The sequence below is a fragment of the Vigna angularis genome, chromosome 1 (genome assembly GCF_016808095.1).
Source record: "Vigna angularis cultivar LongXiaoDou No.4 chromosome 1, ASM1680809v1, whole genome shotgun sequence".
NCBI lineage: Eukaryota > Viridiplantae > Streptophyta > Magnoliopsida > Fabales > Fabaceae > Vigna > Vigna angularis.
Genome location: NC_068970.1, coordinates 57,021,348 through 57,036,796, shown reverse-complemented (window position 1 = coordinate 57,036,796; position 15,449 = coordinate 57,021,348). Strand labels below are relative to the sequence as shown.

The window sequence follows — 15,449 nt, the reverse complement described above, 5'->3', positions numbered from 1 at the left end:
TATATATATATATATTCACGAATCTTAAACCAAATTAAGCATCAACTTTAAAACTGAAAAACATATTTAACTTATTAAGTATCTAACTTAATAAATAAAAAGGGAATATAATAATGGCCTTTGAAACTGTATACTTGAATGACTATTCATTATTCAGTTTTATGTACCCCATAAATACAAAGTATTCTGCATTGTTCAGCATATAGACTTGCATTCTTCATGTAAACCAATTCTGTATTCAGCATTATTCAGTTCCAAGGACCACATCCCATACACGTTATTAAAAAATAAAATAATATAAAATGTCATTTTTTTTCTTTACTATTGCGTATGCGCATGAAAAATAAATTTATAACATAACTTCAACAAAAGGATAGATTTAAAAATAAAATAAAACGGAAGTAAAAGAATGCAAATAGATATTTTGAATTTTCAATCAGTCAATAACTCCAACGCAGCACCGGCTTTCAACTAACACGTCATTGGTGAATAATATAAATTAATTTTACTAACAATACATTAAAATTAAACTCTAGAGCATTATATACATTGCAGAAATTACAAAGATGTTCATTTGTGTTAACAAGATAGAAATAGCCCCAAAGTATTCAAGGCTTCCACAACTTCATTGTGCAGTCTTCGCTAAAAGTTGCAACAAGATTCCTATGGGGATGGTGAGTGACCCCTATAACTTCCTTCTCATGGACCTGCCATTGGACACCAAGAATTTCATTATATCATTAAAAAAAATATTTATCGCTATAACAACCTCGGTAGAAAAGGAGCATATTGCGTGTAAACAGAATACCGGAAAATAAAATCCCATTTAACCAATATATAGCCAAAGGGTTTGATCAACATAGAATGCACAACGTTTTATCTGAAGAAATGAGTGATGCATAAAAAACAGCATGAGAAGCGGGCCAAATCTGGTTCTAGTTAGTGTTTGCAAATTGTAAACAAAAATCCCAGTTTTGACACAAGATTCAACGAGATAAATGTAGAAAATACACGATCTAATATGCACAATATATTTTCGGATAGTCTGATATGCACTGTCTGAATTAGCATCTGGTATAAATAGACTGAAAGTTACGTCTAATAAACATAATCTGATATTGGCTAAGTCTGATTCTATTTATCAATTGAGTTTTACACCCTCTTTCAGATGCAAGATTGCAACAAAAACAATATCTATGGAAATTAAGACCAATTTGAAACAAACTTATAGATCTAATCTTGAATTAACTCAATATTCATACCTTCATTAGATGCTCCAATTTTCCAGATTGATAGCTGAAGCAGTAGATATTCCTGCGAAATTTGTCATCCCATTAAGAATTTAAAAATATTTGGCGGGCTTAGATTATTTGGAAAAATATTACTAATTTGGTAAACATCATCCAGAAGTTACTGTAAAATCAGGTTAAGTTATTGAGCTTAAGAAAGGGAAAATATCAATCATAAGGCATACATGATGTACTTAAAATCTTTGTCTACCAGAATATATGAAGAGCTGTCATATTATACACAAATCAGGATACCTGTCTTCACCAACACAGTAAATCCATTCCCCTTTCGGTGAAACACAGGCTGCAACAAAGTCTCCGCCCTCTCTTTTACCAGATGAGAAGCTCTTTACAACCTATCAATTGACAGAAAATAATGCTCAGAAATAGAGATGAACTCAAGTTTCATAACTTACAGTTAGATCCTAATATGCTGTTACAACACCACGTTAAAAACATATGAAAGGAAATGAAGCCCAAGCTTCTCCAGTCCACATTTAAGTAAATGCCTACATTCAGCCAGCATGAATATGCAGAATTGGAATCCTTGTCAGAACAAACACATCCATTAAGGAGGACAGTGCAACATCCTTAATATTATTAATATCAAGACACTGGCGGAATAAAGTATAAATAAATAATTTCCAGTCATCCACTATTAAGTATACCTGTCCTTGAAGTGTCATGATATATATGGATGACGTTTTGTTACAAACGACAATGTGATCAGTATTCTTGGGGAAAATGTGAACAGAATTGACTGAAGCATCACCTCCCTAACCGTCCAAAGAAATCAGAAATTAGACAACTGAACAAAATTGTTAAGATTACATCAGAAAATATAAAGGAAAAATAGTAGATTTTTGAAGACATACCCTTAAAGGAGGAGGTGGCTTAAAAGTTTGTATGCAGTCTGTAGTCTTCACATCCCAGACCTACAATAAGGAGGAAAAATACATCTTATGAACACCCAATAAACATGGAACTTCCAGGTACTATACCAAGTAACTGACCTTGATCGTACAGTCACTTGATGCAGTAATAACACGACTCCCATCACTTGTAAAAATTGCATCATTTACGTAAGATGTATGACCTCGAAACTCTTTCAACATCTTTCCAGATTTGAGACCGTGGATCCTACATAAAAAAAGAAAGAACCTTTTCACTCACCAGTGGCTAATATTTTATTAAAGCATTTTATAATGTTAATATATAAAGATACAAAATGTTGATATATATCATACATATATATGGCAGTACTAAAGATTTGAACAAGGAGTTGGGCTGAAGAGCAGCACAGAAATGAGTAATTTCATTAACAATCCCTTCGATCTCTAACAACCCTCCCCTTACAAGCTCTAACTCCACTGTTTGAATGAAGAACAAAGAAAATATCTTAAGAATTAAATACAGGAAACAGGATATGTCTCACTTGATGACGATGAGAATTATTATTTTGTGTCTGTTTTATTGTTGGAACACATTCCAATGCAACTGAACGGAAAAGCATGTGAGAGAATGAAATTGGTTTCAACGTAAGTTTGAGCCCTCCCAACAGAAATCCAAACATACTGAACGTTGGGGGAAAGGAGGAAAAGTGATTTTGTTTAGTTTAACTTCAGAGAAATAACTGCTACTTATCCAACTTCCTGGGATAACTTTGAAAAGAAAACATAAAAGTTATTACATCTCCTAAAAAAGGACCTTACGAAACAAGCACTAGGTTTTCAATTTATTCTTGTTGTGTCAATTGTTTTTACTTGGTGTACTATTTTCTAAGGACCCTGTGATATGATGTTTATGACGTGACTTTAATTGTGTTATTTTTAAGTTAAATTTTCCTTCGTCTATACTTAAAGCACAAAGAGATCTGATGTGATGTGGCTTGTTATATATAAAGCAATCTTGTGCTCTCAGCTACCATTTTGACCTTTCCAGATAGTTGGTTCATGACAATTATATTTGGTAGGTTTAATTTAGCAGTTGTTTAGAAAGAAAAACACATTGCAATCACCGTGCTTTTCACCAAAATATATTGCAACCACAGTGCTTTTCACCAATGACTGCATTATCAACCCCACATTTGTACGGGGGATTTTAGGCTTGCTATTGCCTACCAATAATAATGTCAACTTCTAATCATTTGGTCATTCATGTCCTTGTTAACATCTTAAAAGAACCTCTTAAACCTAAAATTTAAGTCAGTTGAACTGATGGCCTGTAGACAGTGTAAAATAAGTAAAATTAAATGACAAAACCTTGCTGTGCTGTCAAATGAAGTGCTTAATAACTGGCTTCCATCACGAGAGAAGGAAACACTCGTGACACCTTGGGAATGAGCACGTTCAAGACGCCGCAAGCACTGGCCAGTTCGAATACGCCAGACCTAAAATGAAATGTGAAATATACAATTTTAAGTTTCACATATTAACAGTTGAGTTGGAAGCATAAACACTCAAAAACAGCGGCAACAAAATGCACATGGAAACCAGTATATATTCAAGGAACCACATGTTACAAGTTAAAAGATAAAGTAGGACCATGTAAAGTAATAAACACAAATCATGGCATTAATAGTGTTTAGGTACAATTAACATTTTTTGTAGTAATTCTAGTCTCCAAAAGGTTGATTTTAATTCATGCACCAATTAATTTTCTTCTCCTTTAATTGTTTATTGAAAAATTTATCCCAACTAGGTCATGCTAAAAGGAAACTGTTAATTGCTTTGTTCACAAATTTATACCAATATACCCAAGTTACCTACCATATGAATTGTGGTTACCAGCAACATTGTGAACTTTCGAGATCCCACATCCCTATTTTATCGGAACCTTTTTCAATTAGTTGCACAATTTGACACTAGTTGTACATTCTAAAAATTTTCATATGAATTATGTATGGTAGCTTAATTCCATTTCATAGAAATATCGAAGTGTTGTGCACATCTCAAATATACACACGCATAAACACATACAAAATAAAGAATATAAGAAATTCTTCAAAAGGTTAGCTCATGCAACCTTAAATGCAAAGATGCATTACTCACTTTAATCTTTCCATCTTGAGAACCAGATGCAAGCATTTCTGAATCTCTGCTAAAGTCTACACAAAGCACAGCATCATCATGCATCATGAAGACTTCCTGCAAGTTCACGGAATCAGATAATGTCTAAGGAGAATACTTACAGTACACCAAGATATTTCCTTATAGAAATGACTGATAAAACTATATGTATAACTAAATTGCAAGTGATATTAAACACATAGTGAGGAAGAGAATGATCAGCACAGTCGTATTATGAAAGAAAATGCAATTTCATGAATAAAATGTGTAATACATGCACAGATTTATATATACTAAATACCAAAATGCATACTTCATCTTAAAGCCAAAATTAAATTTGTTTCCAAATTAGTTAATTACCATAAACAAGACATTTTATCAATAGAAGGTAAAACTGTTCAAATAAAAACTCACTCACGTCAGACTGGTACTGGAGATCTTTCTTCAGCTTTCCACTTATGTAATCCCAAACCTAGAAATATTCCCAAAAATCAGGAAAAAAAAAAGGCAACTGAAAAGGAAGCTTTAAACTCCAATTATGTAACCCCCAAACTAAGAAATATGACCAGAAAAATGGGAAGAAAGCAGCTGAAAATGCAACTTTAAACACAAATTATGTATACCTCAATAAACCCATCAACTGAGCATGACACGAGAAACTGCCCATCTGGTGAAAAGCAAGCACATTCTGCATGGCTTTTAGTCCCAAACTAAGCAAGAACATAAGCAGGAATGAAATAGAAGGGTTAGATTATGAAAGCAAACTTGATTCATTCTGTACCACATGCACTGCTGGATCTGTGCAGTATCAGAAATATTTTTCAACACAAGCCCAGAGGAAACCCAATGGTTCTGCATTTTTGTTTTCTCTATCTACTTCATTGTTGTTCACATCTCATCTCCATAAAAGAATGCCTTAAATATGGATAAGATACCTTTATCGTGTGAGAAAGAGCTGTTGGATACATGTCATCCACATCTTGTTTCATAGCAGCTGTTCCGCGAAACAAATCAAATTGTGTTCCAGGAGGAAGCAACCCTGTGAACAAAGGAAAGCATAGTTCAGTCAAAATGTAAATAATTTTTCTATAAACATCATCATTAGATATAAACATTTATCATATCTAGCCATGACAAATATAACCTAGCATTCAAAATTCAATATAATCTAGCCATGACAATTAAGTTGCAGAAATGACCAGGTAAAGACTTTTGTACTGGTTACCAATCCAAAATTCAAAGAAATGGCAAATAGTGAAATCAAATTAAAAACATATAGTGAATTGCATTAAGAAACATAAGAAAAACAATAAGTATGCAGATGATCACCATGAAAATGAATCCTATTTTTCATAACCATGAATTACCTTGATGCTGCTGCCACTTCAAAGCCTGACCAATTAAAGCCATTAATCGGGATGGTGGAACTACAGTAACTTCAGCTGCAAGAGCTGAAAATGCAAGGAAATAGAAGTTCTTAAGGTGAAAACCAAAAGAAATGAAGTTTCATTTCAAATCTAGAAATAGTTTTCATTACGATAGAAAAAAAGTAGTATCACAACTTCTTAGTAACAACTACAAATATTAAAGACAAAAACCTTGGGCTATTTGTGCACGTCGCTTCTCTTTTGTTGAGTCTTGATAAGCCTGTCATATAGGACGCAAGTCATGAATCCTTGGGTAAAGAAACAAACACAAGAACATGGCCACAAATAAAGCTTTGAAGTTGTCATTATACTCTTTTTTTGAAAAGCAAATAATAAGGGATAATGGTGTTTTTAGTCCTTGAAAAATTTCCAAATTTTGTCCCCGTGTTCTAAAACCAATAGTTTCCGTTCCTTTTTCTTCAAATGCTCATACTTTAAGCTAACACTCCCCACTAATTGGAATTAAAATGGGGGTATTTCAAAAAATATTTCATGTACTAAAAACACCATTAACCATAATAATAAAAAGTAGAATTCCTGGGTCTATAAAGCAAGCCCGCTACCAGGTCTTATATGACTTTTGTGCCATAATAATTGAAGTAGAAGTTAAAATATATTTAAGAAAGTGATTGTTGGGAATGGAAGGAAGGGAAAAGTTTTCAATTTAAGTAGATATTATCCTCATTGGAGAAATCTTTAAATGAGAGAAACAAAATGAAGATCATCATGTAACTTTTCATTCATCCAATATTAATTCTTTCAACATTTTTCATAATTCACTATACAACACACGTTAGACACTAATCATTTTCTTTTCTGCTTGGAGCCAGCAAATTATTAAACACTTAAGCCAACACCTCCAAATTAATGGACATTTCAAGGACACTAGTATAGTAGTATTATTAAAAAAAATCTATATATTTTAATATTAAATGAAGTCAACTTAAAAACGTAGTATGAATGTTAGAAAACAAAGTCTGACAGTATGTATTAGCTTGTTATTATCATAGGAAAGTGAGTGCACAAGAATACACAAATATTGATTATTATTTTAGATCTTCTGCTATTTTGCGTATATTTAACTTCATTAATGGCATCTATTGTCCATGTTGGAGTTTGTATTTCATAAGTTTAAAGCCCTCCATCCTACCATACCCAAAAAATAAAAGAAAAGTAAGGATGCAAAGGCTTCCTAATCTCTGCATGAGGCTCATTTATTTACTAAAATACTGCCTAAATTAAACACTGACTTTACTAAATACAGAGTCAAGGCTTATCCAAAGCATACAGCTCCGACGAATGTCTTAGAACAGACTTTTTGCCCTAAAACTCCAGAATACAAAACACATGAAATCTGCTCCCCTGCTTCATATCTCCTAACTACAATTGCCCCATGGCAGTTTTGTAACTTTGCATTCTTAAAATTACTGTTACGTAACTGCCATAGTCCTAACAATAACTGCCTCTTGTCAACCATTGCACTGTCTGAGCCCAGGTCTGGAGTAAAGTCTCCAAATGCATGGTCTACTAGGACTTGCATTTTCTGCTATATATCCATAAAATTGAAGAGGAATGATGATACAATTGTAGAGGATTGCAGATACAAATAGCTTTGAGGGACATAAGAAACAAGTGGCTTAAGTTAGAAACAGGAAATTGCAAATATAATAAAAAATTACGTACTAACCTCATTTGGATCAAAATAAGTTCTGACTAGGAGATGTTCAAGACGCAAATATCTTTCAGGCTGCTCTTGTTTCATTACACCCATCACCTGTGTTTGCCTTAAAATTGCACGAGCAGTGTCCAGTTCTCGAAGTTCAATCATTTCTAATACAATCTGCAACCATGTTTGAAATTTTGAAATATCACTAACTTGACTGATACAGACATCATCATTACAGTTTTATACTGACAAGGTGAGTATAAGGCAGGATTTTACAAATATCAAACAGTCAAACAGTGCTGAATGACAGCTCCTGAATATCACATCCCTGAGGGGGGCAATTGACCCACAACAAATATATGAAGGCCCCATGTTTTATCAACTCAACTCTCTATTTAGCTTGATTTGTTAGCATCACTTTCACAATGGAGGGGAATAATTAGATTGCCACAATATCCAACCTAATTTGGCAACTACCTAGAATTTCAAAGATAAATGATTTCTTTTTCTTTTTATAAGCAAGTGTTAGTTGTTATTATGTTAATTTTATTGTTAGCAGAAGGAATCAAACCTATTAGAAAGTGAACATTAAATCTAATGCAACCTCACAAATCATCTTGAAAGGTGAAGTTTGCATCCAAATTGTAATTTGATCTTGTTAGGATATTTATCCTATTTTATCATCATTATAGTGTGTCAAGGGTTACCCTATTTATCATGATTATATTATGTCTAGGATTACCCTATTTATCATGATTATATTGTGTCTAGGGTTACCCTATTTATCATGTATTTGTGTATCAATTTATTCTTATAAATAGAAGATTGTGAGAGGGATCAATCAAGCCCTCTAGAATTATTTTACAGTTTCAATCTTAAGTTGGTATCAGAGCGGGTCGATCCCGCTCTGGTTTCTGTCTCGTAATATATATTTGTCCGGCGCCACAGTTCTTTGTCGCCCGCCGCTGCCCGCCGCTGCCCGCCGCCGGCCACCGTCAACCGTCGGCCACCGTCGGCCGTCGCCGGCCACCGTCCGGCCACCGTCTCCGGCCACCGTCTCCGGCCACCGTCCGGCCACCGTCACCGCCGGCCACCGCCCGCCATTGCCGGCCACCGTCGTCCATCACTGTCAAAGTTTCCTTCGTCTAAACCCTTAGGGTTTTCTTGTTCTTCGTTAGTACTATTCGTCTTCTTCAGAAATGGCGTCTGGCAGTACTCTTTCCTTCTCTGGAAGTCCATCAATTACCTCCGAGAAGCTAAATGGAAAAAATTATCTATCATGGTCTGCTGCCGTTGAAATGTGGTTCCTTGGCCAAGGGCATTATGACCACCTTGAGCGAGATGGAAGCCATGTGCCTACTGAAAAAGCTGATCAGTGGAAACAAGCAGATTTCCAGTTGTGTGCCCTGTTATGGCAATCAGTGGAACCCAAACTTTTTGTATCTTTGAGGGCTTTCAAAACTTGTCACTCCTTTTGGAAGAAAGCCCAAAGCATTTATGCCAACGATATTCAACGTCTCTATGACACTACGAATAAACTTGCATCTCTTAAAATGGCAGACCATGATATGGTGTCCTTCATGACTGAAGCCCAATCTGCTGTCGAAGAACTTAGGATGTTTTTGGAAGTAGATCCATTAGAGGATATAAAAAAGAAACTAGACAAATTCTACATGGTGTTGATCCTTCGTGCCCTACATCCCGATTTTGATCATCTCAGAGATCAACTTCTAACTAGTCATGAGGTCCCCTCTATGGAAACATTGACCACTCGCCTTCTGCGTGTCCCGGTATCTCAAACTCAAGAAGCGCATGAACTAGTGGAACCATCTGTCATGGTTGCCACACGAGGAAGAGGAGGACGTGGCACTAGAGGAGGAGGACGAGGAGGTCGGGGACATACTCAATGCACATATTGTAAAAGGATGGGTCATACTCAAGAGAATTGCTACTCCTTACATGGTTTCCCTTCCAAAACCGCCAATATTTCGAAGACTGAAACTTCCACTTTGAAAACTGAAACCTCTACTTCTATGTTTTCTGAGGATGAATATCAAGAGTATTTAAGGTTAAAGTCTAACAGCTTGGCACAACCATCTCAATCTCCCAATACATCAACAGCCTGTGTTTCTCAATCTATGGAATGTCAAAATTCATGGGTAATTGACTCAGGTGCTTCTGATCACATTTCTGGTAATACCTCTTTGTTCTCATCTATTTCCTTTCGAGAAAAACCTCATTTCATAACCCTTGCAAATGGATCTAAAACTTCTTCCAAAGGAGTCGGTCATGTTTCTTTGTCTCCCTCCCTCAATCTCAACTCAGTCCTTTTTGTCCCTAATTGTCCTTTTAATTTAATTTCCTTAAGCCAGTTGACTAAAATGTTAAATTGTTCAATAACCTTTGATCATAAATCTTTTGTTATACAGGAGCGTGGTTCGGGGAGACAGATTGGAGAAGGATATGAAGCTGGCGGATTATACCATTTTGGATCTCATCCAAGGGTGTCTTGTGTTGCTGCTCTTAATCCTAAAGTGCTACATGATCGACTTGGCCATCCTCATTTGTCCAAATTAAAAAAGATGTGTCCTGAACTTAGTGGTCTCCAAACCTTAGAATGTGAGTCATGTCAATTAGGAAAACATGTTAGATCTTCCTTTCCTAAAAGGTCTCAATCAATATGTAATTCTAGTTTTTCCATCATCCATTCTGATATATGGGGACCTAGTCGTATCTCCTCCTTTGGTTATAGATATTTTGTTACCTTTATTGATGAATATTCAAGATGTACTTGGGTTTATCTTATGAAAAATCGTTCTGAATTGTTAGCTATCTTTACATCCTTTTTGAATGAAATCAAGAATCAATTTGGTCAAGTAATCAAAATATTAAGAAGTGATAATGCCAAAGAGTATTTTTCATCCTCCTTTTCTGCCATCTTGAGTTCCCATGGTATCTTACATCAGTCTACTTGTCCTCATACACCACAGCAAAATGGTATAGCAGAACGAAAAAATAGACACTTGGTTGAAACTGCTCGTACCCTTTTGCTTGGTGCCCATATTCCTGTCCATCACTGGGGGGATGCCATCTTAACTGCATGTTATCTTATTAATAGGATGCCCTCCTCCTCTCTTGATAATAAAGTCCCTTTCTCCATTTTGTTTCCTAATGATCCTCTCTTTCATACATCTCCCCGAGTGTTTGGCTGTGTATGTTTTGTTCATGACATGTCTCCAGGTCTAGACAAACTCTCCGCTCGCGCTCTCAAATGTGTCTTCTTAGGCTATTCTCGACTTCAAAAAGGATATCGGTGTTACTCTCCTGAAACTAAGAAGTATTACATGTCTGTCAATGTCACATTCTTTGAACAGACTCCTTACTTCTCTCCATCTGTTCAGGATGTTTCTATCCTCCAGCAAGTCCTTCCTATTCCAATGGTTGAGTCAAATAGCTCCACTGTCTCTATCATTCCCAGTCATGATCACAATCCTTCTACACCTGTTTCTCCACATACTGAGATCATCCCACACAGGGCCCCAATGGATAGTCCACCTCCCCAAGACAATGGTGAATCTCCTACTTCAGATTCTTCTCCCTCGTCACCTCCTCCCACGCCTCCTGGTGCAAATGATTCAGCATGGCCTATTGCCCTCAGAAAAGGTACTCGTTCCACTCGGAACCCTCATCCCATTTATAATTTTCTAAGCTATCATCGATTGTCGCCCTCCTATTTTTCTCTTTTATCCTCAGTGTCCTCTGTTGTTATACCCAAGAATGTGAAAGAAGCACTTGATCATCCTGGATGGCGACAAGCTATGATTGCAGAAATGCAGGCTCTTGACCACAGTAATACTTGGGAGCTGGTGCCCCTTCCCCCAGGAAAAAAGGCGGTTGGTTGTCGATGGGTGTATGCAGTTAAAGTTGGCCCTGATGGTGAAATTGATCGGCTCAAAGCTCGGCTTGTTGCAAAAGGTTACACTCAGGTTTATGGTCTTGATTATTGTGACACTTTCTCTCCTGTAGCCAAGATGACTACTATTCGTCTCTTCTTTGCCATGGCAGCCATTCGTCACTGGCCACTTCATCAATTGGATATCAAGAATGCCTTCCTACATGGTGATCTTGAGGAAGAAGTTTATATGGAGCAACCTCCAGGGTTTGTTGCTCAGGGGGAGTCTGGTATGGTATGCAAATTGCATCGATCTCTATATGGCCTCAAGCAATCCCCACATGCTTGGTTTGGAAAGTTTAGCTCCATTGTTCAAAAATTTGGGCTAAAACGCAGTGAAGCAGACCATTCAGTTTTTTATTGTCATTCTTCTCTCGGGAAATGTGTTTACTTAATAGTATATGTTGATGATATTGTCATTACAGGAAATGATGCTGTTGGAATATCTCAACTAAAAGAGTACTTGTGTAGACATTTTCAAACCAAGGATCTTGGAAGTCTCAAATATTTCTTAGGCATTGAAGTAGCGCAATCAAAAGATGGAGTTGTAATCTCCCAAAGGAAGTATGCTCTTGATATATTACAAGAAACAGGCATGATTGATTGTAGACCGGTAGACAGTCCCATGGACCCAAACCAGAAATTAAGGACAGAAGAAGGTGAATTATTCTCCGATCCAGAGAGGTATAGGAGGCTGGTTGGCAAACTGATTTATCTCACTATTACAAGGCCAGATCTATCCTTTGCAGTTGGAGTGGTTAGTCAGTTCATGCAGGCTCCATGTATTGACCATTGGAATGCTCTCATTCGCATTCTAAGGTATGTAAAGAAGGCTCCCGGGCAAGGATTGTTATATGAAGATAAAGGAAGCATTCATGTCTCTGGGTATTGTGATGCAGATTGGGCAGGTTCACCTATTGATAGACGGTCTACAACAGGATATTGTGTTTTTCTGGGAGGAAACATTATTTCATGGAAAAGTAAGAAACAGAATGTAGTAGCTCGATCAACCGCAGAAGCCGAGTATAGGGCAATGGCATCACTAACATGTGAACTTATATGGGTGAAACAATTCCTTCAAGAGGTTAAATTTTGTGACATCCATACTATGAAGATGTATTGTGACAATCAAGCTGCTCTCCACATTGCATCAAATCCAGTGTTTCACGAGAGGACTAAACATATAGAAATTGATTGTCATTTTGTTCGTGAAAAGTTGTTGACCAAAGAAATATGTACTGAGTTTATTGGGTCAAACGATCAACTCGCAGATGTATTGACCAAGTCATTAAGGGGTCCTCGGATTGAGTTTATTTGTTCCAAGCTTGGTACATACAATTTGTATGCTCCAGCTTGAGGGGGAGTGTTAGGATATTTATCCTATTTTATCATCATTATAGTGTGTCAAGGGTTACCCTATTTATCATGATTATATTATGTCTAGGATTACCCTATTTATCATGTATTTGTGTATCAATTTATTCTTATAAATAGAAGATTGTGAGAGGGATCAATCAAGCCCTCTAGAATTATTTTACAGTTTCAATCTTAAGTGATCTCATCTCTAGTCAATGTCAATATGAAATTCCAACACTCTCTTCACACCAAGAACTATAAATGTCGAGCATGGGACTAGATATTTGTGAGTGGTCCGACCTAACAATGAGTGACACAATACGTACAATAAATTTTACTAAGATAGACTTCGATACCATCTTAGAAAATGTATTCTAAGCCTAACTCAATCTCATAAAACGGCTTATATATTGTAATTTGGACTTATTTTTAGTTGATGTGGGATCTTCAACATAATCCTTGAGTTATTCCACCTCCCCTTCATTTCCTTCTAACCACCAAGCCAACCTCATAAATCCAACATCAGTTCCTAATTTCCAATCAAAAAAGATTCGACCAAAATTAAAACAGACACTTTATTTCCCCAAAGTGAAGGAGTTTAAGAAATTATTAAACTACTAACATAACACAGAAAATATTAGAACTCCCGAAAAATTTCCTTTCCTGTAAAATGACAATCTAAGTAAAGAGATCCTAAAGTCCAAGGGAAACAACCAAATGATTATGCACTTAAAAGCTAGAGAACCACCAATGCACAAAGAGCAAATGTCATAAGGCTGACCAAAAACATAGCTAGGTTAGGCAGATTGATTAGCAACATTACCCAGCCCTTCCTATGTGAACATCGTCACGCTTTTTACCTTCACCACCCTCTATACCAACATTTCAGCCCATCATTTTAATCTTATTACCCAATTCATACTGTTCATATGATGGAAGGGTCTAAAAGACGTTAAAAAGTCCATAACCAGCATTGGAAGACTGTGATAAAGCGGATATACAGTTATACACTACACAACTAGTAGTTATATATCATAAACCAAAGTTTGTCACAAATTACCTGCTCATACAAATCCTCCAATTTATTCCTTGGAAGCTTGAGTTGAGAAACTTGAGGCAATATAGCATCCCATCTCCCACTATTGATGTCAGCAACAAAGGTTTCAATGCTGTCAACAGTGTTCAGAGAAACCTGGCATTCATTTTGCAACGTCTGAAACGTCTGATGCAACGAATTTTCTTTGCAAAACTGAAGCACAATTTTGATGACACTGCGAAGGGCAAACGAAATTTAACGATAACACAAATTAACAAAAAAAATAAAATAAAAACTATTGAGCGAGAGAACCATTGGACGACTTTCTACAAAATCGAAACATATGTTTTGGTAAATGAAGAAAATTAAATTTCCCGATTTCAAAACTTCGCAAATGAGATGCAAATACTATGTAAAAATTGGATGTAGTAAAAGATACTTACTCCCGAGCTTCAATTTCGAGGGTAGACATTGCTGATATGTCGATTGAACTTCCACTAGGGAGTGTATGTAGGGTTTTAGTGCAGATTCAAAGAAACAAGTGTTTATCACTTACCAGTTTCAAAGTTCTTATTATGACATAATATCAGTACCAACAAACATGCCCTTGTGAACAACAAACCCTGTTAGCAAATTGGTCTGGGTCGGGTCAAACCCAATAACCCACATGGTTAGGGCCTAGATTGTTTTTGAGGAATTGTTTTATATTCTTTTTAACTTAATATGTCAAATGATAAATATTTTAAATATTAGTTTAAAATGTCATATAATATATAAAAATAATAATAAATTATTAATTAAGTTAAGAAAATTATATTAAATTATTTATTTATTAAGTTTTAAAATTAAATTATATCAAAGTTAGAAATAATAAAAAATTTAAATTTGATATGAAAGTTTAAAAACTAAAATTATATTTATTTTATAGTTTAAATTTATTTTATTATTATGTATGAATAATGTTGTTCATTTAATTTTGGTTTCAAGTAGACTTTGTAGTATTCAAACCCACAATTCATACTTTTGAATTTTTATGAATATACCTAAAATAAAATATTATCTAACTAGTCGTAGATTATTCAAATCAAAGTTCATTAGATTTGGGTCTGATCTTTAATAATTTATAGACAGAGAATATATAAAAAAAAACGAGTGTGTGAGAAATCAGTATCAATATTATATATAATTCAAGAACTAACCAATATAAAGTTTGTGCACACAATCAACGTATAATAGAAAAAGTAACCAAAATATTTAAAACAAAAAGGATAAACAATTTTTTTTAACAACTTTCTTTTAAAAAAAAATTTGACAATAGACAATGTGTTACTATTTTATTTGTATATTTGAACGGATCAATCACGAACTACACATAAGTAATTGTAAAAAAATTGTCAAAAAAATTGTTAAAAAAATATTTTTCAAACAAAAATTACCATTAAAAGAAATCTACGCTCACAAATACCTTATACATTTAAAACACAGCATAATGAACTGATTAAACTTCTTATTTTTTATTATTTAACTCTTTATTATGGTGTTTGTGAGGTCTTGAAAATTTAACCACTGCCACCTGTCAAATCACGTAATTATTACTCTCAAATCCTGTCCAAAAATTTTAATTAAGAAACGAACCACACCCCTCGTTCTTGACG

General features: G+C 35.3%; 1 protein-coding gene across 1 annotated transcript; it reads right to left on the bottom strand.

Moving 5' to 3' along the window:
- Positions 1 to 402: 402 nt before the first annotated feature.
- Positions 403 to 14,388, bottom strand: LOC108321900 (suppressor of mec-8 and unc-52 protein homolog 1). Its single transcript, XM_017553807.2, has 16 exons — positions 14,238 to 14,388; positions 13,819 to 14,029; positions 7,472 to 7,624; positions 5,956 to 6,004; positions 5,725 to 5,808; positions 5,293 to 5,396; positions 4,981 to 5,067; positions 4,776 to 4,829; positions 4,340 to 4,435; positions 3,551 to 3,678; positions 2,303 to 2,429; positions 2,165 to 2,224; positions 1,958 to 2,065; positions 1,545 to 1,645; positions 1,263 to 1,314; positions 403 to 707 (listed from the first exon to the last, which is right to left on the bottom strand). Exons 1-16 carry the CDS (start codon positions 14,264 to 14,266, stop codon positions 609 to 611), a joined length of 1,542 nt encoding a protein of 513 aa, XP_017409296.1. The 5' UTR covers positions 14,267 to 14,388; the 3' UTR covers positions 403 to 608.
- Between the last annotated feature and the right edge of the window lie 1,061 nt (positions 14,389 to 15,449).